Source organism: Phasianus colchicus, chromosome 3 (genome assembly GCF_987193195.1).
Source record: "Phasianus colchicus chromosome 3, bPhaCol1.hap1.1, whole genome shotgun sequence".
Taxonomy (NCBI): domain Eukaryota; kingdom Metazoa; phylum Chordata; class Aves; order Galliformes; family Phasianidae; genus Phasianus; species Phasianus colchicus.
The window spans coordinates 60,802,042-60,827,999 of record NC_143438.1 but is presented as its reverse complement, the minus strand read 5'-3'; the positions used below and the strand labels follow the sequence as shown (position 1 = coordinate 60,827,999).

At 37.4% G+C, this 25,958-nt stretch overlaps 1 protein-coding gene across 2 annotated transcripts in view; it reads left to right on the top strand.

Moving 5' to 3' along the window:
- Positions 1–23,759, top strand: part of ARMC1 (armadillo repeat containing 1) — a 31,220-nt gene extending 7,461 nt beyond the window's left edge. For both annotated transcript variants that reach the window (XM_031612783.2, XM_031612781.2), the window contains exons 4-7: positions 17,185–17,374; positions 20,633–20,749; positions 20,838–20,912; positions 21,489–23,759. In XM_031612783.2, the coding sequence (XP_031468643.1) occupies positions 17,185–17,374; positions 20,633–20,749; positions 20,838–20,912; positions 21,489–21,680 (574 nt within the window). In that variant the 3' untranslated portion in view covers positions 21,681–23,759. The remainder of the gene's footprint in view (positions 1–17,184; positions 17,375–20,632; positions 20,750–20,837; positions 20,913–21,488) is intronic.
- Positions 23,760–25,958: the final 2,199 nt, after the last annotated feature.

Below are 25,958 nucleotides of genomic sequence, written 5' to 3'. Positions count from 1 at the left end.
TCAGGGCCAACTGTAAGTACAGGGCTTCTGTAAGTATGCTAGTGGTAAAAGGAAAACTAGGGAAAATCTGTTTTCTCTGATCAGAAACAGGAGAGTTAATTATCTGGGATATGGAGAAGACTGAGATTCTCAATGGCTTTTTTGCCTCATTCTTAACCTTGAAGTGGTCTCTAGCCATGCTGCACAAACTGCAGAATGCAAAGGCAGGGTTTAAGAGAATTAAGAGATACCCACTGTAGAAGGTTTTGTGGTGATCTGAGGTGCACAAAATCCCCAGAACCTGGTGGGATGCATCTGCAGGTCCTGAGTGAACTGGCAGATGAAGCTGCTAACCCCACTATCCATCATATTTGAGTAGTAGTAACAGCCTGTTGAAGTTCCTACTGACTGAAAAGGGGAAAAATAACTCTTGTTTTTATAAAAGGAGAAATGGAAGATTTGGGGAACCATAGACTGCTCAAGATGATGGAGCAGTTAACTGTGTAACTGTGGTACATGGAAAACAAAGGGGTAATTAATGACAGCCAACATGACTTCACAAATGACAAATGGGGACTGACAAATCTGGTGGACTTTTACAGTGGTAGTACAGCATCGGGCAATAAGGGTAAAGCAACTAGTATCTTTTACCTGGACTTGTGCAAAGTATTCTGACACTATCTCACATGGAATCCTTTTTTCCAAATTAGGGAGACATTGATTAGATGAACTGACCACTTGGTGGATAAGGAATTGGCTGGTTGGTCTCACTCAGAGAGCTGCACTCAGTGGTTCAGTGTCCAGGTGAAGATCAGTGGTGTTCCTCAGGGGTTGGTGCCAGGATCTGTATTATTTAACACCTTTGTCAGTGACATGGACAGTGGGATTGAGTGCACTTTCAGTAAGTTTACCAACAGCCCAAGGTGTGTGGTATGGTCAGTGTGCTGGAGGGAAGGATACTGTCCAGAGGGGGCTGGACAGGCTCAAGAGGTGGGCCTGTGTGAGCAACGTGCGGTTCAAGAAGGCCAGGTCCAAGGTGCTACAACTCCAGGCACAGATAGATGTAGGCTGGGTGGAGAAAGTATTGAAAGCAGCCCTGACAGCCCTGAAAGCAAGGACAAGGATTTGGGATTGTTGGTGGATGAGAAGCTCAACTTGAAGAGGCAACTTGTGCCTGCAGCTCCAAAAGCAAACCGTATCCTGAGCCACATCAAAAGAAACGTGACCAGCAGAGCAGGGGAGGTGATTCTCCCTCTTTGCTTCACTGTTGTGAGACCCCACTTGCAGTACTGCATTCAGCTCTGGGACCCCAAGCATAAGAGGGTCATGAACCTGTTGGAATGAGTCAGAGGAGATCATGAGGGTGACCAGATAGCTGCAACACCTCTCCTATGAAGACAGGCTAAGGGAGCTAGGCTTCTTCCACCTGGAGATGAGATATCTGGGGAGAGCTTGTGTCAGCCTTCCAGTACCTACAAGAGGAATTGTGGGGAGAGAGTGTCAGGGAGTGTGGTACCTGAACATGGGGTAGAGACTTTAATCTGAAGGGGGGTAGATTTAGGTTAGATATTAGGAAGAAATTCTTTACTGTGAATGTACTGAGGCACTGGAACAAGCTACCCAGAGAAGCTGTGTTCAAGGCCAGGTTGGATGGGACTTTGTGCAGCCTGATGTAGTGGGAAGTTCCCATGCTCATGGCAGAGTTTCTAACCACAGAGTTGGAACTAGATGATCTGTAAGATCGATTTCAATCCAACCTGTTCTGTGATTCAGGGATGTAAAGGGTATAAAGTTCAGAAACTTGAAGAGGAGAGAAAAGTCAGTTAAAAACTGGGTATTTTGTAGATGCATTTTTTTCTAGAAAGCTCTTTGGCACGAGTAAGAACATACATTTGATTTATGTGCTTGTAACATTTGGAATGTGTGATATGATGAAAATTTAAATATGTAGCATCTTCAAACACAAGACTTTGTCGTGTGCTTGTCAGGATTTTAGGTTGTAATGCTGACAAGAAATGCTGAAGCTAAGTTTTGTTTTGCCCGGAGAAATATGGAGAAAGATAGTAAAAACTGCTGAGAAGCTAGATGAAAAATTGTGTCACAAAAAAAAAAGTCTATGTGGTTTTTTTTCTCTGTTAGAAAGTCAGTAGGGGAGACAGCAAGGTCTTCTTCAGTTTTGCTCTACAAAATGGAGAGTCTATTTTCTAATGTGATTCCAATTTCTCAGAAAATATTTTTGTTCTTTGAACTGAAACTAAACATTAATAAATGCAGTAATAAATAAATGCTTTGGTCTTAGTGACTTCATTCTGTTCATTCCAGTGTGCTTTCTAGAATCTGAATATCTAACTCATCACTCTAATCCATAACTTAATTGGGATTTTTGAGGATTTTTTCTGTTGTCCTTTGGAGCAGAACTTGTAGCCACTGGCTCATTTCTACTGACAGATTAAATTTATTCTGTGGTGTGAATTGTGCCTTTTTATCAAGGATTTTATAACTGCCACCATTTATTTCATTGATTTCTCTCTTATGTGAACAGTATTCATGGGCTTTCCCTGTTCAGTGCTGAACTGCTACAAACTGTTTTCCATCACTGATGGTATTACTACTTCCCAAGCAGTGAAGTGTAGCTCACGTGCAAAGAGTCAAGTTGACAACTATGCAGTTTGCATCCCTTAGACTTAATACAGTTCAGCATTGAACTAACAAACACTCAGCTTTGGATGTCAAGAGTTTTAGAATTCTAGTTCTCTTCTATTATGCTCACCTTGAAATTTGAGAGCCTCTTTCATCATTTAAGTGACTCTTGATAAGCCTTGAAACTCTGTAGTGAGATTTTAGGTTTAGGAGTGTAATTTCTTGACAGCTGTGTGTATCTCACCTACATCGAACTGACCTAACAGATCTGAAAATTCTGAATGGTTGATGCCATCAACTAGAAAATAGCTGGCTTGCTAATTAAGCTTGTTCTAACAGTACAGCAGAACTTCAGTAACAGCCCAAGAACCTTTTGTTGAGAGTGAGATACAATCAATGGAAGAAAAATGTAGCACCTATTTGAACTCTTTATCCTGTATGTGAACTGTTTCCTTCAGAAGACAATTTATGATGAAAGTTGGAACTGAATGCCACCTTTTTGTCTGAGAAGTGCTCTCTGTAGTGCATCACAGAAAATGGACAGGAAATAGTTGCATGAGAGACATCCAGGTTTAACTGTAACTCTTTGAGGTACCAGCAGTTCTCATTTCATGGGCTTAGTAGTCCCCTAGTATTCTCAGATGAACTTTGTGATACTCATTTACAGCAAGGTTTACAGGTTAGCTGTGAACGTACTGTTTCTTAAAATGATCAGTCAGCCCATTCCATTTCACGTAAGGAATAAAGGATAAGTTTTAGGTTCACAGTCAATGACAGTGATTTTTCAAAATGTATGAACACTAGTTTTTTGAAGAGAAGAATAACAGATTTTAGGTTTAGAGACTGAAGCTTAAAGGCTGAAGAGCAGCAATATGAAATGTCAGCTCTGAGGATTACAGAATAAGAATTTGAAGGGAGTGATATATATTTAGGATGCTTTTGCAAACTAAACTTGATTTGCAACTTATATGACTCTGAGATACTTCATATAAAAGGCTTTATAAACTTCTATGTCATGTAGGACATATGAGAAGCTGTTCAAGTTTCATAGAATATTTCAGGACACTCTTTGAATATTAAAAAATCCCTTTCCTTCCATACTTGCTGCTTTTTTTTTTTTTTTTTTTTTTAATCAGGGAAGGTTTCTTCTTTGTGCATCCAGATCTGCTTAGTTTTAGGTGAAGTTCGATGCATCTGTCTTTTGAGTTTTGCAGTCTAGAGTAAAAAGAACAAAAATTGTTTTGTTATTATAAAAAATGCTTCTATAGAATTTGAGAACTTGTATGTGTACAAGCATATGTATAAATAAATAAAAAGAAGAGAAGAGGTGGAAGTTCATTGAAGAGCTGTATTTCATTGCATTCTAGTGGTAATAGCAGTTATTTAATATTGAAAACTAGTTTGGTTGCTGGCTTTATGAATTGTATGGAGTACTTAATGTGTCCGTATGGACTTTATAAAATGTTATTAGCAGCTTCTAGAATTAAAATTAATTAGGATTTATAGCCTACAAGGAAATATACTAATTTGTGTTCGGAGTGAAAATGACTTTTCATGGACAGTAAAGGTCAAAGTTTATAATTTTTCTTGATCTTTATAAGGAGCATAATGGAACAAATATAACTAACGTGTATTAAAAACAAAACAAAAAACAATGAGTCAATATACTGAATAGCTCTTCTTATGGAATAGGAAATTATTGAGGGTAAAATTCCAATTACTTAGCTAAAAGAGCTTTTCAAGATAGTCTTCCTTTGCCAGGGTGTCAGATTTAACAAGCTGAACTAAATCCAGTGCATTAATCAGCTCTTTCAATTTATTACTTGCCTAAGAAGATTAGGGCAATTAATATGTGCTTAATTAGAGTCCCTTGCAGATATGGTAAAATACATGCAGTCTATAATTGCTGACTTCTTACTCAATTTTAATTTTTGGTTGTCTTAATTACCTATACTTTTTGAAAATTTAATTATTCGTTGAAACCAGCCAAGTTTAAATTTATGATGTCTGACAAAATAATAAAAAAAAAAATAACCACAGCAGAGCAGAGTAGTATTTGCTGAAATAAAAGCAGCAGGGATGTAGTATCACAACAGGTTTACCATCATAGTTGTATGACATACTTCTTTGTCTCCTTTGTGAGAAAGGAAGAATGGCTGGGGGGGACAGGGTAAAAGCCATGTATTAATTAACAAGAAAGCAAATTGCATCTTTAAAGGGATATGTGGTAGTGGAAAGGATGTTACCATATCATCACTGGCCACAGGATAATATTTTGAATGAAAATGTAGCTAAAAAAAATTCTGACAACTTTTCATGTTTACAATATTTATGAATTTATGGTATTGATTGGAGCATTCTAATGTGAAAATGAGAAAGAGATAGCTCTTTATAAATTATAGAGATTTTAATTTTCTGTACATGAATTGGTAATTTTATCATTCTTGGTCATTATTGTGTGTTTTTTTGTTTGTTTAACATCAGAATGGAGAGATGACTGAGGTAATGGGTAATGGGAAGCTTGGTTCTGTTGCATGATTGTTTTTGAATTGTACCATACTTCTGATTCTGAGTCATTGATTTCTCTCTGAAAATCACAGTTATCACGTGTCTTAAATATTCTTTGAGCAGAAGGTTACTAAAATGTTTCCAGAAATGAATTTACATTGCATCGCTTAGATGTCTTCATCTTTTCCATACTTCAATTCCTGGCCTGGAAGATGCTCTATTCCCTGTTCTCTCTCCTGCTCTTTCTTTCCTGTTATCTTTCCAAGCATATTTACTTTACCTGCTCTGTTTTATTTTGCCTATTGGAAGTTAAGTGCTTCTAGAAAATTACATCCTTGCTTCTTCGTGCATCTCTTTGGGCTGTGGGGTTCCAGACTGTTCAGTGCTGTATCAACGTGCTTGGAGGATGCCTGCATGCTTCTTCATTCAGTGTTGCTAAGCAAAGTGGCCAAACATCCCACTCCTCTGTGTCTACGTTTCCTTAAGGAATGACTTTTTACCTATTTTGTTAATGTTAAATTTCAGAAGTGGTTTATTTTTTATTTTTGGAAAAGCATCTTGTGTCAAAAAAAACCCCACAGTCCCACAAACAGTGCAGTATTAGGAATTACAAGCAAAATCAATATGTCCTCTATAAATATAACATTGTATTTGTTCAAAGTGGCTGAATACTACTTTGGTCTGCTAAACAACTTCCTGGTATTTGGAGATTATATATAGGAAGGATTGGAGGAATCAGGGAGCAGATGGGTTCAATGTCATAGGCTACCTACCTCACTAAGGCACATATGTATATATGTCAAGGCTTTTGCTCTTTTAGTTTATAAGAGTCACGGCAAACTATAAAGAATTCAGTAATTGTTTTTAAAATGTTTTTAAAAATATTTTTGTAGTCTTGTAATATACTTAGTGTTACGAAAGCATAGGGAGCTATGAACTCAACACAGATTCAGACACAAATGCAAATGATAACAAATAAAACACAAAAAGCATTAGGTAATAAAATGACGTGGCATCCCAAAACTTGGACTTCAGCTGTGGTATAATGGACTTTCTGGGAGAATGTAAATTATTTTTGTAGGATTAACAAAATACAGTGTAAAACCTCAATAACTGAATGTCATTTGTAAGACTAGTCCAAGACTTGTGGCCAATGATTCAGATGCAAGTAGTCATTTAAATATCGAAATATTACTATGGACTTATATTTTTCAGGGTTTAATGGAAGTTGGCAGTTAAAAACCTGTTCTCAACCATTATTCTGAGTGGTGCAGTTTGGGGGAAGGTGTGTCACATTGATATTTTCTTTTGGTGTGTGTGCAGAGTTGGTTGCAGAAGAATCTGAATGTGTGACCAAATGGAAGGATCTGTACTCTGTGCACTGTAACATGCAATGGACTTGTTTACTTTCAACTTTATTCCTTTCATCCTGGGACTTTTCTGTAGTCAAAGTGGTATTAGTCAAGTCATAATCCTGGGCTCCATCAGAAGAGGGGTGGCCAGCAGGGACAGGGAGGTGATTGTCCCCCTCTACTCTGCTCTTGTGAGGCCCCATCTGCTGTACTGTGTCCAGGTCTGGAGCCCCCAGTACAAGAAGGATGGGGAGCTGTTGGAGAGGGTACAGAGGAGACCACAAAGATGATCAGGGGACTGGAGCACCTCCCCTATAAAGACAGGCTGAGGAAGTTGGGCTTGTTCAGCCTGGAGAAAAGAAGGCTGCAGGATGACCTCATTGCAGCATTTCAGTACCTAAAAGGAGCCTACAAACAGGAGGGGAATCAACTCTTCGAAAGGCTAGATAATTGCAGGACAAGGGGAAATGATTTTAAGTTGAGGGAGGGAAGATTTAGGTTGGATGTCAGGGGGAAGTTCTTTAAAGAGAGAGTGGTGAGGTGCTGGAACAGGCTGCCCAGAGAGGCTGTGGATGCCCCATCCCTGGAGGTGTTAAAGGCCAAATTGGATGGGGCCCTGGGCAGCCTGGTCTAGTATTAAATGGGAAGATTGCTGGCCCTGCATGTGGGGCAGGGGGGGTTGGAGCTTCATGATCCTTGAGGTCCCTTCCAGCCTTGGCCATTCTGTGATTCTGTGATCATTTATTCTACTCAACCTGTTTGCTTACTGTGCTCTTCACAATCAGTACTGTATCTTCTCTAGCCATTGAAGTGGTTGTTAACCCTGTAATTAGGCTTTTTGTGCGTTTGTACTTTCATTCATGTGTTACTTTTCTGTAATTCCTATTAGATATTCCTATCTCAGTTTGGTTTTACTTTCTGCTGTTCAATCCACTACTGCTGTATGACCTTCCACTTGATGTCTGTCATATGCGTCGTGGCTGTTGATTGTGTGGCTTTTCATCTTTTGATCTCTGTCTCAGCAAACATGATTCAGTATTTGGTTTTTTTTGTGAAGAGTGGGCAACAATCGTAAGTGCTTTTTACTCAGAAGTGAAGAAATGAGTTGGGAATTTTGAAAATGATCTAGTAGTTCTTCATTATAGGCAAGAAATATCGTGAAGAATGTTGCAGAATAAAGAGGAGAACTTGGAAACTGCAAAAAATGTGTAAAGTATAAAATACTGATAAGGATTTAAATATATTTGTGTTCAATGTCTCAGCCAATTTCTTCCTTACTTAGAAACTTTCTGGAGCATAAAGTTAACTGTTTGATAAAGTAATACGAGCTTAAGGTGTTTTTTAGCTCTTTTTTTTCTGCAGACCTTTTGCTTAAACAGATAATGATCTCTTGAAGTACTGTGGTTTTGAATATTAAAAAATGAAGTTATTTGCAGTCTTGCAAGAGTCCTGATGTGCTAAACAATATAATCTGAATTTATATTTGAAAATCGTGTATTATATTGCAATAAAAAAAATTACTATTGTGCTGAATTAACTGCATCAAAACTTGTTTGATGTGACAATGCCAAAAGGAAAATGTTTTTGTAGTGGGATGCAGTACTGAGGTGGGAGGGAAAAGATTTTATGTGGATTGGCAGAAGAGACAGGAATAGTGGCAACTCAGGGTGCCTTTAACATCAATAAACCTTGTAGTCAGCTGATGTCGAAGTATTTTAGAAATAGTGACCTTCACTGGTTACTATTGAGTTTACAAGAAAAAGTGCTGAGGTAGGTTCTTCAATGATACACTGACTTTTCCTGACAGCTCACTAAAATAAAGAGCAAAGGAAGCTTAAGGTGCTTTGAAATGAAAATAGTAAATGTTATTGTCAAGTATTTAATACTGCAGGCGTAGTCTAGAGCCATTTATCTATGAAAAGGGAGGAGGTAGATACTTATCTCTGTGAGGTTTCTCATCTTTCCTTGCCAGTATCAAATATCTGCTTTTGGATTAAAGTATGCAGATGATGCTTGTCCCTAGCTTTTGACCTTCATATGAAGTGTCTGTACAAAAAAAAAGAAACATGCTGTCCTTTTGGATATCATTGAAGCTGCTGGTAATACTGGTTTGCTTTATAAAACAAGCATAACAATAACCTCACAATCAATTGCAAACAGGTAGTTCGAGAAAAAACAAGATGTCTAAATTAGTCATTGCTTTCAAAGTTACCTACTTCAAATTTCTGCTGAATAGGTAGATATTAACTATCTTGACAAATACATTAAATAAACAAAGCAAAATAAGTCCATGCAGACTAAATCTATTTTTTTCCCCCTCTACAGGTTGGTGTTGTAGTTTAACTCTTGTTGTTTACACAGGTTATGTTCAAGGAAACCTAAGTTTGCAAGCTTTTTTTTTTTTCACTTTGTCAAAAAAAGTTCAGAGAAATAAGCAGATAAGCTTAGTACTCAAAAATTGAGCTGCTTTTGAAGGTTTATAAGGATTTTCCATATAAGAATGTACTATCATTGTGTATTATTATGTGACAAGCTTAATGGCATTAGAATACGTGATAATATGACAAGGGGCATTTGGCTTCCTTAATTTTCCTAAAATCTTATGGACAGAGCCTAAATTCAGTACTACCAATATTCCTACCTGATTGCTACAGCAAGGATTATCTTTCTAATTCCAGCATTTGATATCTTGCACTGGAAAGGACCAAAGTGCAGTGTTACCCTTAAGATTTTAATGCCAATGCAATTTGCTGAAGCCATGTAATGATCATGATTTGTCATATAAGGCCATTAAATAATTACTGTTCATTAGCAGGCAAGATGTTAAAACTAGCTACTGTGAAATTTGAAGTGGAGTTTGTGTCTGTTATGCAGACTCTTGTCTAGCAAATGCTATTCTGAAGCCTTTTGAGTTTAGTTGAGTAACAGGCCTTGATTTTTTTCCTTTTTTTTTTTTTTGTGTGTGATGGAGAACATGTCCATATGGTAGAAAACAAGCTGTGGAAGATCAAAAGTTGATCTCCATTTAGCATATAAATAGCAAGAGTTAAACAAAATTGGATGAATAGATGGGTTAAGCATATGGCATATGTTCAATGCTGTTATCCCATTCTTGTAAGTTTGTTCTCTTCTTGTGATCAGAGGACAATAGAATAAGTCAAGGGAACAGTCTAAGCATTAGGTAATTATTCTTTTTGCTAGATGTTTAAGATTATATTGTGGTCACTGACTTCACCGTACTTAATGAATTGTACTGTGATTTTACTCAGATTTGCAACTTGTGTTTAATACTTACAGTGTAGGTTTGATTTTTGTTTTTCATTTTTTTTTTTTTTTTTAGCAGTCTTGAGACCATCAATCACAATATTTACATGATATTTCTCTGATTTTCTAAGATCAGATTTAAGTTGAGCTGGAAGTGGCACTAGGAAATGCAATCTTCATTCCTAATGTTGATGAAGTATCTCTTGTTTTTAGTTCAAAATCCACTTGAAGACATCTGGTTTCCTTTTATTTTTCCTACCTTTTCCCAACTTAGTATCTCATGGTCAAATTCTCAAGGCCAGTAGTGCAAGTAGAGACTGGAAGCCTAGCATCTTGCAGGTCTGGAAAGCTCTCTAGGAAAGTCTGTCTGTCCCTGCCTAGTTTACACTGTGTGCCAGCCTTGGAGTAAATAAAGGTGACGTATAGCTAGCACTTGGCTGATACCATTAGGATGCTGTCACACACACAACTGCACTCAGACATCGAGCAGTTCAGCTGCTTGATTTCTGGATTTAGAGGCTTGTAGTGATCCATTTCTGAGTGTCACTTCAGACTTCCCAGTCCTAAGGCTCTATTGTTTTCCCTATGAAATGATTTCTGATCGTTAACCCACTGCTATGCTGATATGTTGCTTTTGGATAGGCAAGCATCCTGCTTTCCAACTACTTGAGAATTCTGACTTATTTTAAAGAAAATGGGTGGTAATCCTTCTCGACAACTGCTTTACAATGTTATCTGGCCTTTGCTATCTGTTTTAGGGCTAGAGGAAACTGAACAAGTGGTGTACTGTAAGGGGTAGCATGGTGCTAGCACCTTCCTGGGACTGTGTGAAAGTGTACGCTGAAGTAGTATTCCTTTTGGAGTTGCTTTCAAATGTCTTCCCTGTTGCCTGGAATGAGTCAGGAGAGCAGCCATATGCTTATGAGACCAACATATCATGGGATGCACAAAAAGCACACAAGAAAGAGCAACATTCTTGGAGATAAGAAAGAATCCTGCCCTGGCACTGGAGCAGAACAGCCCGAAAAAACCACCAGATCAGATAACTGTCTTGAAACAGATTGCTTTTTCTCTAATACCATGCTCTTTCTTTAGGCTTGTCATTCATGCTCAAAGTTTTCATCAAAACTGTGTCAATCACTGTGTTTCACTTCTAGAATCAAGGATTAGTGTTTTTTTTTCTCTCTCACAGAATATAGCAATTCTTTGCAATTTACTACTCCTTTAGGTAGCAGCAGTTTCTATCTTTGAATGTAAGGAGAATGAACTCTGAAAGAAATTGGTCACCTGGAAATAAAATATATCAATGGCCTTAAGGACATAGTACAGTTTCATTTGCCCAATAAATTTGAAAAGGATTCATGTCAATCCATTAAGTTCTGTCTTGTGCTTTTTTTTTTTTTTTCATATAAGATACCAGATACCACATTATATTTATTATAGAAATAAAATCTTGGAGTTGTTTTCACTTTCAGTTCACTTTCAGTTCATGTTAGATGTCTATGAGTAGGCAATTTAGTATGGTATTCAGTTGAACTTTCTAAAGGTTTTCACAGAATCATGGAACAGCTGAACCTGGCAAGATTTCTAGGTCCATCTGGTACAAATCATACTTAAGCAGAGACAATCCAGAGCAGGGTGCCTAGGCTCATGTCCAGGCAGCTTTTGGAGAAGGTGAGATTCTGTATCTTCTCTAGGCAGCCTATGCCAGTGCTCAGGCACCATCGCAGAGAAAAAAAATGTTTCCTGATGTTCCAACATACACTCCTGTATTTCTGTTTGTGCCCATTGCCTCTTGTTCTTTCACTGGACGCTGCTAAAGAGAGCCAAGCTCCATCTTCATTGCATAAAATCACCCCGAGCCTTTTCTTCTTTAGGTTGAACAGTCCCAGTTTTGGGCCTACCTGGACTCAGCACTCCAGGTCTGTCCTCACCAGAGCTGAGTAGAGGGGAAGAATTATCTCCCATGACTTGACAAGACTTTGCCTAATGCAGCACAGGATACCGTTAGCTTTCTTTTTGTCAAGGTATGCTGCTGTCTCATGTTCAAGTTGGTGTTCACCAGCACATTTTCTACCAAGCTGCTTTCCAGCTGGGTGGTCACAGCATGTACTTATGCCAGGGGTTGATCCTTTTCAGGTGCAGGACTATGCACTTCCCTTGTTGAACATCATCAACTTCTTGTCTGTCCATTTCTCCAGCTTGTCAGGGTCCCTCTGGATGGCAGCACAACCCTCTGGTGAGTCAGCTGCTGTCCACCCAGTTTTGTGTCATCTGCAGTCTTTCTGAGAGTTCACTCTAATATCCAGGCCATTTGTGAAGGTGTTGAACAGAACTGGACCTGTTAATAACTGCTGGGGTATGCAGCCTGCAGTCAGACTTTGTGCTGATCATTGCACTCTGGGCCAAGTAAGACTTATATTTGGTATATCAATGCTCACTGCTCCTTTATGACATTTTCCTTTATGTTCCTGGAAATCGATTAGGATTGATTAGCTGCTCCACCACTTTCCCAGGGATTGACCAGCTTGTAGTTCTGTGGATCCTCCTTCTTGCTTCTGTTGAAGATAAATGTGACAGTTGCTTTCCTCTAGTTCCCAGGTACCTGTCCCAGCTGCAGTGATGGTTCAAAGATTTTCAAGAGCCTTGAATTCTCATCACAAATTGATTAAATACAACCAAAAGCACTGTCATTGTGTAAGTGTGTCTGGACTTTAAGTATGGAATTAAATGACACAAGTCTTTTTTAATAGTATCTGAGATGTTACTAAATCGCTGGCAAACCCTCCTTAATTTAAAAATCTTCTGTGTCTTGGTTATAAGCTCAATAGATCATTCTAGTGAAATTTCATTATAGTATTTCTGTTACCAGTTTAGCTAATATTTCATTAAAGCATAATGTATGCCATTAAGGAAACTCACGTGATGGTTTCTGTGCATTTTCGCAGGGTCTGGTGTACTTCAAGCAGGGTTGTGGTTGCATCTGTTTCTCCTGATTCTGGGATGCATATGTGCATATGTTTATATTAAAGAAATATATATATATACACAGAATTATAGAAAGGATAGAGTAGGTTCTCTATACATGCACACACATATATAAAAATACATAAAATACATATATAAAAATATATTAAAATAAATATTTGTGTCCTGTATTTTCCCTGTTTGGAGAAAGACTCTTACATTAGTCTTCCTCAACCTTTATCCTTCTAAAGGAAGAAACACAACTGTCTACATTACATTTATGTCAGATATGACTACTGGGAGGACTGTTGGGCACATTCTGTTACCGTTTATGATGCTGTATGTATACATAGATCACATGCTATGTGCTACTTACCCATTCTGCCCAAGCATGCACACTTTACACAAATCAAATATACCTTTGAAGTTGTGGCCATTAGTGCTCTTGTTAAGTTCTGTCTTAAAATATGAAGTCCTGATCTTAAAAATACCTTATGTTAAAAACATCTGCAGCATTTGGACCATGTTTATAGAGTTATTTTTAATTTCAAAGAAAATGAGAAATGTTTCTTTTATCCTCTTCTCACAGATACAGCACATGTCATTTGGATTCTGTGTCCATCATACTTACACAGCCAGCTTTGAGTGAGCATAATGGAAGGACAGGCAGCAATCTAGGATGACAGGAATTCAAGAAGACAGTTAAAATTAAAGGTTTGGGTTTCTGACAGGCATCTTCTAAATCTTGCTGAAGTAATGTAAGATGTTATCGCCAACTCTTACTCTCACTTTACTGCAGCCAGAGACTATCGTTTCCCTAGCAGCAGAAACTAGGTACTACATAGTGACTCAGTAATAGGTTCCTATACTTTCTGTGGTGATGAAGTACCATTCAAGAGGAATGGCAGAAAAATAAGCTGGAGTTTGCTTCTGCTGCTGTGGCAGTGCTGGGAGGCTGGATTGGATGGCTATGAATAAGGGTGTCAGAAACCACTGAATCACAATTGATGAGAGGGCTTGTAGTGGTGTCTTTGGTACTCTCTTCTTTTAAGGTTTCATTTTTTTCTCATTTCAGGCAACAAAACCTGGCCCATATGTCAATTTTTTTTTTTTAATGCTTTTGTTATTTTAAAATTTTTCCATTTTACATGTAGTTTCATTGTTTTTTGTCTTGTTACATATATAACGTATATATACATATATGTGCATTAAAACATTGTTGAGCATCACTTTGATTTTACAGTAGAGAGGGTTTTATATACTTGTTTTATTTACAGATGGATATTTTCCTAAAGAAAATAAAGATTTCTTTTGTTTTCATAGCTGTTGTGTATATTGCTTTAATGAATGTGTAACCGACTGATGCAAAGCTTCTCTTCACTCATTTTACTGGTGCATTTGATTATAGAAGGCTTTGTGGGAGATTTTGTTGGCTTTTGTTATAACTGAATTGCTGAAAGTATGGTATTGCATTAGTGCAAAATAAAACTGTGTGTGTTGTTTTATTATTGTTATTTTTGAGATTGTCTTGCCATCTGACATTCTTATGTCACATATTCTTATGTCATTTGTAGTGTGTGAACTTCAGGCTCTTTTCATTACACATTCACTCGTTTAGCTCAACAGATTATACTTTTTTAAGAGTAAAATCTTGTGTTAGAGACTTTTTTAAATGCAGAAGGGATAATTTGTGTTATCATTTGTGACTTTGTGATAGATGGTATTAATCTGTCATGTAAAAACTACAGAAAATGATTTGAGTGCTTTGTGTGTGTGTACATATTTACCTGCACAGACTTGTTTTGGGAGTAACTGAAAATACTTGTATCAAATAAGAGCAGCAGGCTGGAGAGTTGGGTGGGAAAGAATATGAAGGAGTTCACCAGGAGTGTGTGCAGAGTCCTATACCTGGGGGGGAGTAACTGCACGCATCAGTAGAGCTTACGGGCTGACATGCTAGAAAGGAGTTCTGCAAAGAAGGACCTGGGGATCCTGTTGGACAACAGGTTGGCCATGAGCCAGCAGTGATGCCCTTGTGGCCAAGAAGGCCAGTGGAATCCTGGAGTACTTTATAAAGAGCAGCCAGCAGGTTGAGGGAGGTGATCCTTCCCCTCTGCTCTGTCCTGGTGAGGCCACATCTGGAGTACTGTGTTCAGGCCTGGGCTTCTCAGTTCAAGGACAGGATGCTTTTAGAGAGAGTCCAGCAGAGGCTACAGAGATGGTGTGGGGCCTGTAGCATCTCCTGTGTGAGGAAAGGCTGAGAGAGCTGGGATTGTTGAGCTGGAGAAGACTGAGAGAGGATCTTATCAATGCTTATAAATATCTAAAGGGTGGGAGTCAGGTGGATGGGACCAGGCTTTTTTCACTGGTGCCCAGGCTGGAACACAGGAAGTTCCATACAAACATGAGGAAAAACTTTACTGTGAGGGTGACAGAGCACTGGAATAGGCTGCCCAGAGGGATCATGGAATCTTCTTAAGAGATACTCATAACTCACCTGGATGCTTTTTTGTGCAGCCTAGTGATAGGGAGTCTGCTTTAGCAGGGGAGTTGGACTTGATGATCTCCAGAGGTTCCTTCCTACTTCTATGATTTTGTGATTCTCTGTGACTCCCTTGATAGGAGATATATATATATGTATGTATGTATATCTATATATATTTTTTTAGATTGCAGGAATTTGTAAAAACTAATGTCTGAGTGAATTTCTTAATGTCTTGATAAGGTGTCACTTCTACACAAGCTAGTTTATTACTACCTCAAGACATCAGCTTGCATGGCTTTGCTGTTAAACTTTATCACCTGTTACTTTATCTCATGAATTATGGAAGGATCAAGTTGAAGTCTTTGAGTTTTCAGCACTTGTTTGTGTGAATTGATTTAAGCATTTTATTTCCTTGGTAGAAATGCAGAATGTAAGCATGTATTTAAAAATCGCACATGTGCTAAAGTGCAAGGCTTGGTTGTTTCCTTATTATAGGTTTAGGCAACAACTTGTTAGTCCATCTTTTTTTCCTTGAATTCTAATGCTCACTAATGTTCTCAGTGACCACAAGAAGTCAGGTTTTCTTCTCTGAAGGGTGCTGCCTAATCAGTGTGCACAGAAGGAAACAGAAAGAAGGCTAACTCGTAGCCCCACAGGTTGTGAATTCAGAGTATCACTAAGGTTGGAAGAGGCCACTATGATCATGTACTCCAGCTGTCAACCCATCCCCACTATGCCCACTAAGCCACGTTCCTCAGTGCCACATCTACATGGCTCTTGAACATTTCCAGGGATAGTGACTCTCTTGCTTCCCTGTGCATCCTGTTCCAATGCATTACCACTCACAGAGAAGAAATTTTTCCTAGTATCCAACCAGCTCTTAACGTGCTTCCTTCAGTGTTCTGTCTTGGACATGTGTTAGGATGGAGAAGATGTTTAACATATGGTAGTTAAGAAAGTAAAATAGGAAACAAGAAAAACAATTCCAAATGTACTTGTTAATTATTTGGTCTTTACTAAATAAAACAGTGAATCTGTGATTCATTGTTTTAAGATTAATTGCATGCTCATGCTATAATTTGTTTCTGCACGTGGATTTAAATCAGTGGTGTAATTAAAACAAGGATGAGTTTGGGCAGTGGATTCATATTCTTTATTAAAATTAGTTTTCATTAATCATAAGAAATTAATATATGTTCATTTTTCTATTTGAAAAGTGCATATCCTTTGGATTTTTAAGATAATCTGGGATTCTACTTTGCTGTTGTTGCTCAGCAACTTTTGAGAAGAAGACATTTGCAAAGGTTACAGTTCCATGGAGAAATAATTTTGTTGTGTAGTGATGAAAGTGGGAAAAAAAGTATCTCAAAACAATCGAGGCTTTTTATTTAAAAACAAACAAACCTTGATGTGACTGAAGTGACATTAGTGTGCCGAGAGTCTACTGCTGCTTTTTGTTTCTGGTTGTCCAGCTAATGTAAACTGTATTCATGTAGTTTAAGAACCATGATTTGTTTATGATTATGTAAGAATTAAAGCAGCTTTAAAATTTGGAGTGTGTGTAATAAGGAAATAGATTTGAGTAATTCCAAGCCCCAGTAAAGTTTTACTCGTAGCTTTTGGTCTCTCATTTGTATGATGCCTTGTAAGGAGTGAAAACAAGCATGACCGAGTTCTGTTCAGTTGTGAGTGCTAACATGTGAATGGAACAGGAACTCATGAGTACAAAAGCGGCCTAAACACTCTCATTTTCAACTAGATTCAAATGACAGAAAGTGGCTGAATATGCCATTCACTGACTGAAGTACTGTTGGATTTTTTTTATTTCCTTTTTAGAAGTCCTTTTTAACATTTTTGCTATGTATTGAGTGTGTAATTGCATTTCTGTAGCATGTGGAGTACAGTATTTCAGTTGCTAGGACATAAGCGATAGCTGGAGAACTAATGTAAAAATAAATCTTTACACACCTTAATCCCTTTTTCCTTAAGGACCACTACACCTGGAGAGACTAAACTTCTGGCTTCTGAAGTCTATGACATCCTTCAGTCTTCCAACATGTCAGATATGGACAATGTGAATGAAATGAATTATCGTCGACGGAAAGCCCAGTTTTTCCTTGGCAGCACAAATAAACGTGCTAAGACGGTGGTTTTACATATCGATGGCCTTGATGATTCGGTAAGGAGACCCTCAGCACTTATGTAAATAAAGCATACTGTACTGAGATGTGTTCTGCACACACAAGTGATGTTTCAGCTAGTTGTGTGTGTGATATCATCAGCAATTTCTTTGAATTATGTTTCATACCACAGGATTGATATAAAATCTTGCATAAATTGAACATACTCAGAATGTCTAAAGACATTTTTAAGGCAAGTTTCCTTTTTTACTAAACTACAAAACTTCCTACTACAAAAACCATTTTGTTCCTGCTTTGCCTTTCTTTTCTTTTTCAAGAAAGGATAGAATAAACAAGGTACCTTCCACAGTTTCACTCAATATCTTATGCTTGTAACAATCTTAAAAAAAGAAAAGTGTAAGAGATCTAAACAGCTATTTTTTTATTTGCCTTAATTTGGAAACACTCGTGTTTTCTTTGAGTTGGTTTTGCTACATCTTTTCATTGACTGTGAGATCTTTTCTACTGTAGTGACCAGAATGGCATTTGAGTTAATGAGGTCTCACTGAGTCTTTATATAATGTCAGAATTACTTCTATGGATTTATCTACCATACCCCTGTAGATAACACCCCAGGGCCATGTTTGCCTTTTTACGGCTGCCAAACAGCATGTAGACTGTTTAAGCATGTTATCCACAAGTGCCCTCCGGACTCTGTATCTTTGGTTTTGTACCCATTTTAAATGATCAGACCTGATCCTTTGCTTTGTTGCTTTCCATTTTGCCAAGTAAGCGTGTCCACAAGCCCGGTTTATCAACAACATGCCCGTCGTACTGTTTTCGTAAGACCATAGTTAATTGCTTTAGAAATAACATGCTGTTCTAGCTCACTTTATGCAGAGTAAATATTTTTTGCAGTTTTGCCTGTCCACCGCTTGCTCTGCTTAGAAAGGTAGTTGTTTTTTGTACTCTGAAGTGTTTCCTGTTTTGTTATTTTTTTGGTTGTTTTTTTTTTTTTTCATTGGGTGGTTTTTGTTTTTACACTTGTAATTGGTTTATTTATTCATAGGTCTCTCCAAGAAAGAAATTTCATCCACTTTGACTGTGAGTTTAGATGTGCTAATTGTAGTCTAATTCTATCTTAAAAGCATCTTTATGTGTACTTTGACAAATGGGACCTAGGCAGATATGTGGAGTTTTATGTTTCAGGTGTTGAGACAAAGGTATTCGCTTTTCCTCTTAAAAAGTGCAAGAAATTTAGATATTCTGATCCACAGAGCAAAACTGCAGGGTTCTGTTGTTGCCTGGAGCACACCAGCATGCTTTCTTAGCTCATTGTTGAAGAAAAGAACAATCTGACTGTGTGCTAGCTGGAGATATGCAGTGTAAATAGCTCTGTATTACATCAGTTGATTAAAGAAATGCTAGTGATACTCCAGATTCCCATCCAACAATTAAACATCCCTATAGTGCTGTTAAAAATGTCGGACTAAGTTGGGGACTTGGAAAATGATGAAAGATGTAAACAATAAAAGCAGTTTAGTTTCGTTCAACAGTTCATACCCACCTTAACCAGCAAAGACAGCTGAGACACAGGAGTGTCAGGCAGCATAGTAAATAAATGCAGGGTGGTAAATACTGTGTTCTCAATCTACCTCTGGGTTTTTTCAGTCATTTGGATTAGAGACAAAAAGCTGCTGTTAGGAAAGATGACAACTCTTAACATTTCTGTGTATTTCAAAACCTCAAATACTAAGTATTGATTACTTCAGCAGGAGAGAGGAAAGGTCACTTGTTATTTAGTGTGCAGCAGGATGTTTTTGTTCTAAGGTCTAATTACCAAATTAGATTATAAGCTTGAAAATCAAAAAAAAAGAATAATGAAGCAGTAGTTCAGGAATTATGTTTTGATGGGTTTTGTGCCTCATTGCCATAGTAAGGCATACTTTGCAAAAGACATTTGTGCAGCAAAGCTGGAAAATATCAAACTACCAGCTAGTTGAGGGTTCTGAATGGATGTTGGTAAGTGTTATGCTTAAGAAGTGTTTTCAAGAAGATGAATTACCTGATCACTGAAAACCTTGTTCTGAATTAAACTGAGGTGCCTAAGGCAACTTAGCTTGGGATCTCAGTCAAGTTCTATTACATTGCCATACAACTGTTATTTATTTAGGCCAAGAAGCTACAAATGAGTTGCTTCTTGTGTCTAAAAGTAGTTTAGACATTCACTCATGGAATGCAGCCTGTGATCTTTTCATCAGATACTTCTTTTGTATAATACATGCAGCCTATCTGGCAATGTTCGTTTTTATTGTCAAAAATGTTAATTGTTTCAGTGCAAAAACTTACACAAATGAATGGTTTAATTGTGTAGGTTAAACTACTGACAACAAACTGATTCAGTCAGTTCTTGGAGAGATTAAAATAAGTTTGTTGACTTTTTGTGCATGAAACTGTCCCAGGTACTGACCAGTAGGTATTTGGGAACTAACATTAATAAGCTTTGAAATAACTTAGCATTTAAAACATCACCAAAACTTGGACTAAAAGTTAAATACATCATTATTTTGAACCTTGTAATACTGTCAGTTCATTTCTGATATAGTGCATCTTTCCATTTTTTCCCTTGTGTGCTAGCAGTCTCTCCAAATATATTTTGCTCCCTTTTATTACAGCTGTCTTGTCATGCAAATACTAAAAGGAAAGAAAAATAGAACATTCAAAGATAATATAGAACAGATGCAACTAGTACAGATCGATGTAATGCTACAGCACAGTAGGCGATGTCACTTGCTTTAAACATAACATCCTAAGGGTTATCAACCAAATATTTTCCTTTTTGAAATAATGCTGTGTAGTGATGTCCATGAGCTGCCACAGTCGAAGCAACTGCAAGATAGAACAGCTGCTCTGATGCTTTCAGTCAGTATGGATGCAAGGTGTCTGATAAATAGCAACTTAAACACTAACTACTCATCAATGAGCACTTCAGTCAATCAGAACTTAACCAGAGGGGACTGTTTAGCTGATCATACGGAGAAAAACATTCTTTGCTTTTCAGCATTTTTCTCTAATTATTTACAGTTGATTCCATCCTTCTTTGATTTCTAAAGTGTAAGCAGTTTCTTTTTTTTCTTTTTTTTTTTTTTTGTGACAAAAGAGTCTAATATTTGTGTGCATAAATATAAGTCTTAGTTTTCCTATTTTACATAATTGCTGTTGAATAACTACCTGCCTTCAGATGTACAGGAATTCCTTAGTGATTGTTAGCTTTTACATAGTGTATTGTGTAAATGCAGGGCTTTTTTTTTTCCTAGTCTCGAAGAAATCTTTGTGAAGAAGCTTTGCTGAAAATTAAAGGTGTTATTAGTTTTACATTTCAAATGGCTGTTCAGAGATGCGTGGTCCGAATTCGCTCAGACTTAAAAGCAGAGGTAAGTGCTCAGTAATTCTCCAGATCCTCACGTTATTGTATTTTTGTTATGTTAAGTTGTTGATTATTTTTCTTTGTACTTGTTCCAGGCTTTGGCAACAGCAATAGCATCAACCAAAGTTATGAAGGCACAGCAAGTTGTAAAAAGTGAAAGTGGTGAGGAGGTAGGATACATCTCTTTCTAAACAGAAATTTCTTGACTCTTGAAATTTCTTGTCTTTGCTTCACTCTGTTTCTAATATAAGCACCACTGTGTCCATAAGACTTGATGCCACACAAAGTCTTGTAACTGGGACTAATTCCCACACGCAAGAAGAACAAAGAGTATTATTTCTCAGGACATGTATACATAGAATGCTTTTGTAGAACTCATCATTGAACTATTTAGAAAGAGGACAAAAACACTGTAATTTTTTCTCTCCTTAGTTATGTTTTCTTGATACAAAAAGAATCAGATTGAAACTTTTTGTAGCATCAATTCCTAACATGTTTTAATTTAATTTCATAGCTATAGTAGAAGAGTTATGTCTGTTGGAGTTGCATTTTTCTTCCATGTTAAGCCAGAGCTTTTTGTGTATATCTTCCAAGCATGGTAGATTCTAGATGTGTCAATTTCTGTACTCACTGTATGGGCAGGGAGTCTCACAGCATCTATGCCTATAATCCTGAATATATAACTTCCATTCTTTTCTTTCAAGTTGCAACATTTGACATGATTTTAATCTCTTATGTTTCATCAGATGCTAGTTCCGTTCCAAGATACTCCAGTGGAAGTAGAACAGAATACAGATCTACCTGAGTATTTACCAGAAGATGAAAGCCCTAGTAAGGAACAGGATAAAGCAGTGTCTCGTGTTGGGTCACATCCAGAAGGTGCAGCAAGCTGGCTCAGCACAGCAGCAAACTTTCTATCCAGATCTTTCTACTGGTGAACTTGTGTTTGGTGTTAAAAGACTGTGTGAGCCAACAGGGGGGCCAGTTTTCCATTGGTGTGGTGAACTGCCAAGTGCAATTTGCAATAAATTATCACAAAAATTTTAGATTACGCAAATGTATGCTGCATTTTACATTTTATTGGACATTTGACCTGACAGGACAGAGGTCAAAGGACAGAGGCCTCCAATCAAATTGTTCCTTTATTTGTTTTTCATGTAGATTTTATTACTTCACTTTTTTTTAAAAATGGGTCCACTATTATATACCAGACATTTATGTGTATAGAGCTTTACGTTTGACTTCACATAAAACACATGATAAGGAGAATCCATTTAACTTAAGACTCAGGGCCTCTGTGAATGAAAAATCATAATAACTAAATTGTGTATTAAGTAAAATGCCCTTTTTATTTCTGCATCCCTTAGGACTAATTTAATTCAATTTTCTGTATTCTGACTATAGAGGAAAAACAAAATATATAGTCTCTTTTTACCTTCATTTTTGCCAACCCTTTTCACAAATGAGCATGATGCTCCCTTTTTACTATTAAGCTAGCATCACTACATACTTGAAACTTATAACCATTTTATGTGTATTGCTTTTTTTTCAGTCTGAATTTAACCATTGGAGTGCTTGAGATTAAGAAATAAGGGATTGAATAAACACAAGAATGTGTACATACATTGTACAGTAAATAAACTAGAACATATTTGTAATGATGGTTGTGACTGGCTCATGTATATAAATAATAAATACCACTGACTGCTCTTCAGGCTAGTTGGGAAGACAGTAGCAAAAAAGCTGTGGTCTAAGGTAGTGACAGCCTATTGCAGCTCTGTTTGAAGAGGAATGGAGGCTGTATTTGGCTGAGAAATGGTGTTTGCTATTAGGAAATATCTAATGGTAACTGAAACTTAATGAACTTGAAGAATAAAGCAGAACTGAATGCCTCTTTTGCCACAGTGCCACTCATAAATTTAGACTTTAATAACTATTTTTTTTTAACCTAACAGACATGACTTGTAAGTTCTCTCCTCGTCTTCATGAGGTTCCCATAGAAGCACATCAGCTTGGACAGGCTTAAAAACATGTACAAACAATTGGCTTTACCTTGTTACTTACAAACAGTATAGATTTAAAGATGTCTTAGTAATTTATGTGACCAGAAATGATAATAAAAGCAAAACTTTTGTAGGTAGAGACTAATGTAGATCTGAGCTGTTAGTATGCACTGTGTGCCTGAGAGGATTCAATACACAGTGCTTGAAAACTGCAGTGCCACTGCTTTGTTGCACTAGAGAAGTACAGCTGAGAACTTTAAATAATAATATCAACCTCATTATCCAATGCTTTTTTTTTTTTTTTTTTTTTTTTTTTTTTTTTTTGTGGTAATGTATTTGCTATGTTGTTAACTATTTTTACCACTTTGGAGACTCAGAGAAAAAGTTTAATGCATCAAAGTTATTCCCCTGTGCCTGTGCACAAGGAGGAAAGGAAATTCACAGGCTGCCATAATACTACAGAAATGCAGAGGGATGATAATGTAAAATAATAACACAGGTCAGAATTCACCCACCCAAGTTATTTGTCATTCTGGGACAAAAGAAAAAAAAGAAAAAGAAGCTTGTTGGCAGAGTAGGTATCTCATGTTTTTTAATAAACTAGTTTATTTTTGATTCAGGTTTACACGCACAGATTGAAAATACAGGCTTTTCAGAGCATGTATTGCTTTAAATATGTAATACTACTCATATTGCTGTCTAGAATGTTACAGTACCAAATGTGTTTAAAAAGTCCTCTGTTCTATAGCCATGAATGCAGAGTTTGTTTTTCTGCATTAACATCTGTTTGCATTTGCATTGCTGCACATCTATTTAATAAAAGACTACACCCTTTGGATATTAATGGTTCAATACCAATAGGTATTAAGTTTGTTTGTGCATTCGGTCTGTAGGTGTGCTTTTATGACAGTATTGCAGCTCTTGTAGAACAGTTTAAGGCATCTGTAAAAGTTTTTGAAATATATTGTAAAATAATAAAGGATAATATAACTAAAAATATGACTGCTGTTGGCTTTTTAAAGGTTGTGACGTTCGAGTTTTTTGTGGTACTAAAAGTACATTGTTATCTTATTTAACAGTGCAGTACAAGTTAACAGTCTTAGTGAGGCCTTTGCTGCATGTCAGAATGAGGGTTTTTTTGTATCTTTAGAGCGTACTTTTTTTTCAGACAAAGCTTTTGTAAAGAATAGGTAAGTAGAAGCTACTTAAGGATATCGTCTCTAATTCATTCTTAAGCTTCTTTTTTTAAGAACATCAGTTTTCTTTGACTGATAGTGTCTAGTGCGTATTTTGTTAGGGAAAACAAGCAACCTTCACTGTGGTAGTTGGTTTTGAAAAGCTTTTTGTAAACAAAAAAAAAGCACACAGTTGATGATTTTATACTTATCCTTTTTCAGAGGTCACGTGAAAGGTAATAAAGCTCTTTGACTTAAGGAGATGAAAATTAAATAAATATAAAATAGCTTCCAGAAAGAATTTGAACTGGGAGACAGCTGCAGTTTCACATTGCTCTAGCTATTCCTTGCTTTCCAAGGAATTCACTGCCTTGCATGATGGTTTAAGATCCTGAATTGTCCTAAGGTAATAGCAATGCAAGGCATAATAGAATAATCACTACCATGTTTCTACATAATAAGAGCAAATGCTGATGGGATACGTAGAGGCAAAATTGAGATTCATAGCTGTGCCTCAGTGAACAGCTGTCAGAGCACTGTAAGCATTCTGAAGTATTATGAAATACAACGTAGTCTTGCTTTCCTGCTCCACAAACACCTATGGCTTATTCTGTACAGAAATAGCTGATGTTGCTGAGCTTTGCCATAGGCCGTTTAAGCTGGTGGCAAGTGTACTGTGTGGGGCTAATTCAGAAGAAAACATTGAATACCTAGGCAGATGCAAAGTGGCAGGTGTGAAGTACTCCTATAACTGCATGCAATGTAAAATAAAATGTGGGTGCTCCTTTTTGCCTGTGAACAGCTCCAGCTGTCAGCTAGCGGAGTTTAAAAACATAGGTAATAAAAATTAGCAGCAGCATTCTGTACTGTATTCCTCTTCCAGAAGGCTGTCCTGTTTCTTCTTCTTCTCCATCTATTTTGATTTCCTAAAATCTGAGCAAATCTGTTGGTTAAAATTAAGGACTATGAAAATAAATAAAGATAGGGATGAAAGTATCTTCTCAATCATCTCATGTTCCGTTTGTAATTCTTAGGAAAAGTTAAAAGGCTGTTATTTGGCAGTAGGGGTCAGTGATGGGGTCACTGGAGACTTCTTCAGTCAGGTACAGCAGCTAATTAGCCTCAGGGGTGAGACTTGCTGTTAAAATTCCTGCTCTAAAGCTTTAGTGTACAGCTGTCCTATTTCTTGTTTACATGGAGCGGGCAGTGCACCACCTGTTTTGTCTGCTTTTCATGCAGGATTGAAAAAAAAATCTGATTTAAATTGTCAATATTTTGCGTGTATATTGGTTAAAACAGAGAGAGTAAGGTGGACCTGTGTAAGTTGATGCATACAGAATTTAAGTATTAAAATTTCTTCATGTTCATTTATGTGAATGTTACACTGGATTTGTTAGTGACTGGGAGAGTTAGAGCTGTGGAATAAATTCAGATCTATTGAAACAGCTTAGAGTTGTTCAGAGATACAGAAGTATCTCAGATAATGCACGCTTTTACCATAGTTTTATGCCATTTGTTGTGGTAGGGGTTGTTTCTGTTGAGTTAGCATGTAAAAGCTGCTCTCCAGGTCCTTCCCAGTGGCTGGGCCTCAATCTGCGGGAGGGCTGGGCACAGCCTATTGCTCACAGCACTCCTTCATGTTTGAGGCCTGCTGAGTACCCTCTGCTCAAATCAGGGAACTGCCCAAGCTTGTGCTGGCCTGAGCAGGTTTCCTGAGGGGCTAACAAAAGCAGAACTAGAGCCACGTTCACCAGATACGAAGCACTTTCATGCCAAAAGCGAATGGCAAAATATATGAGTGGTGTGGAAAGACTCTTCTAAATACTGCATATGAAAAAAAATTAACACTACAAAGCCACCATATTGCAGGAGTGTTGCTTTTACTTCTGCTCAGAGCGCTAAGCATGAATCAGAATCATAGTATCATAGAATGGCTTGCGTTGGAAGGGACCCCAAGGATCAGCAAGTTCCAACCCCCTGCCAGAGGCAGGGCCAGTAAATGATGAGGACAGGGCTGTGCAGCTCAGCTGTTTCAGAT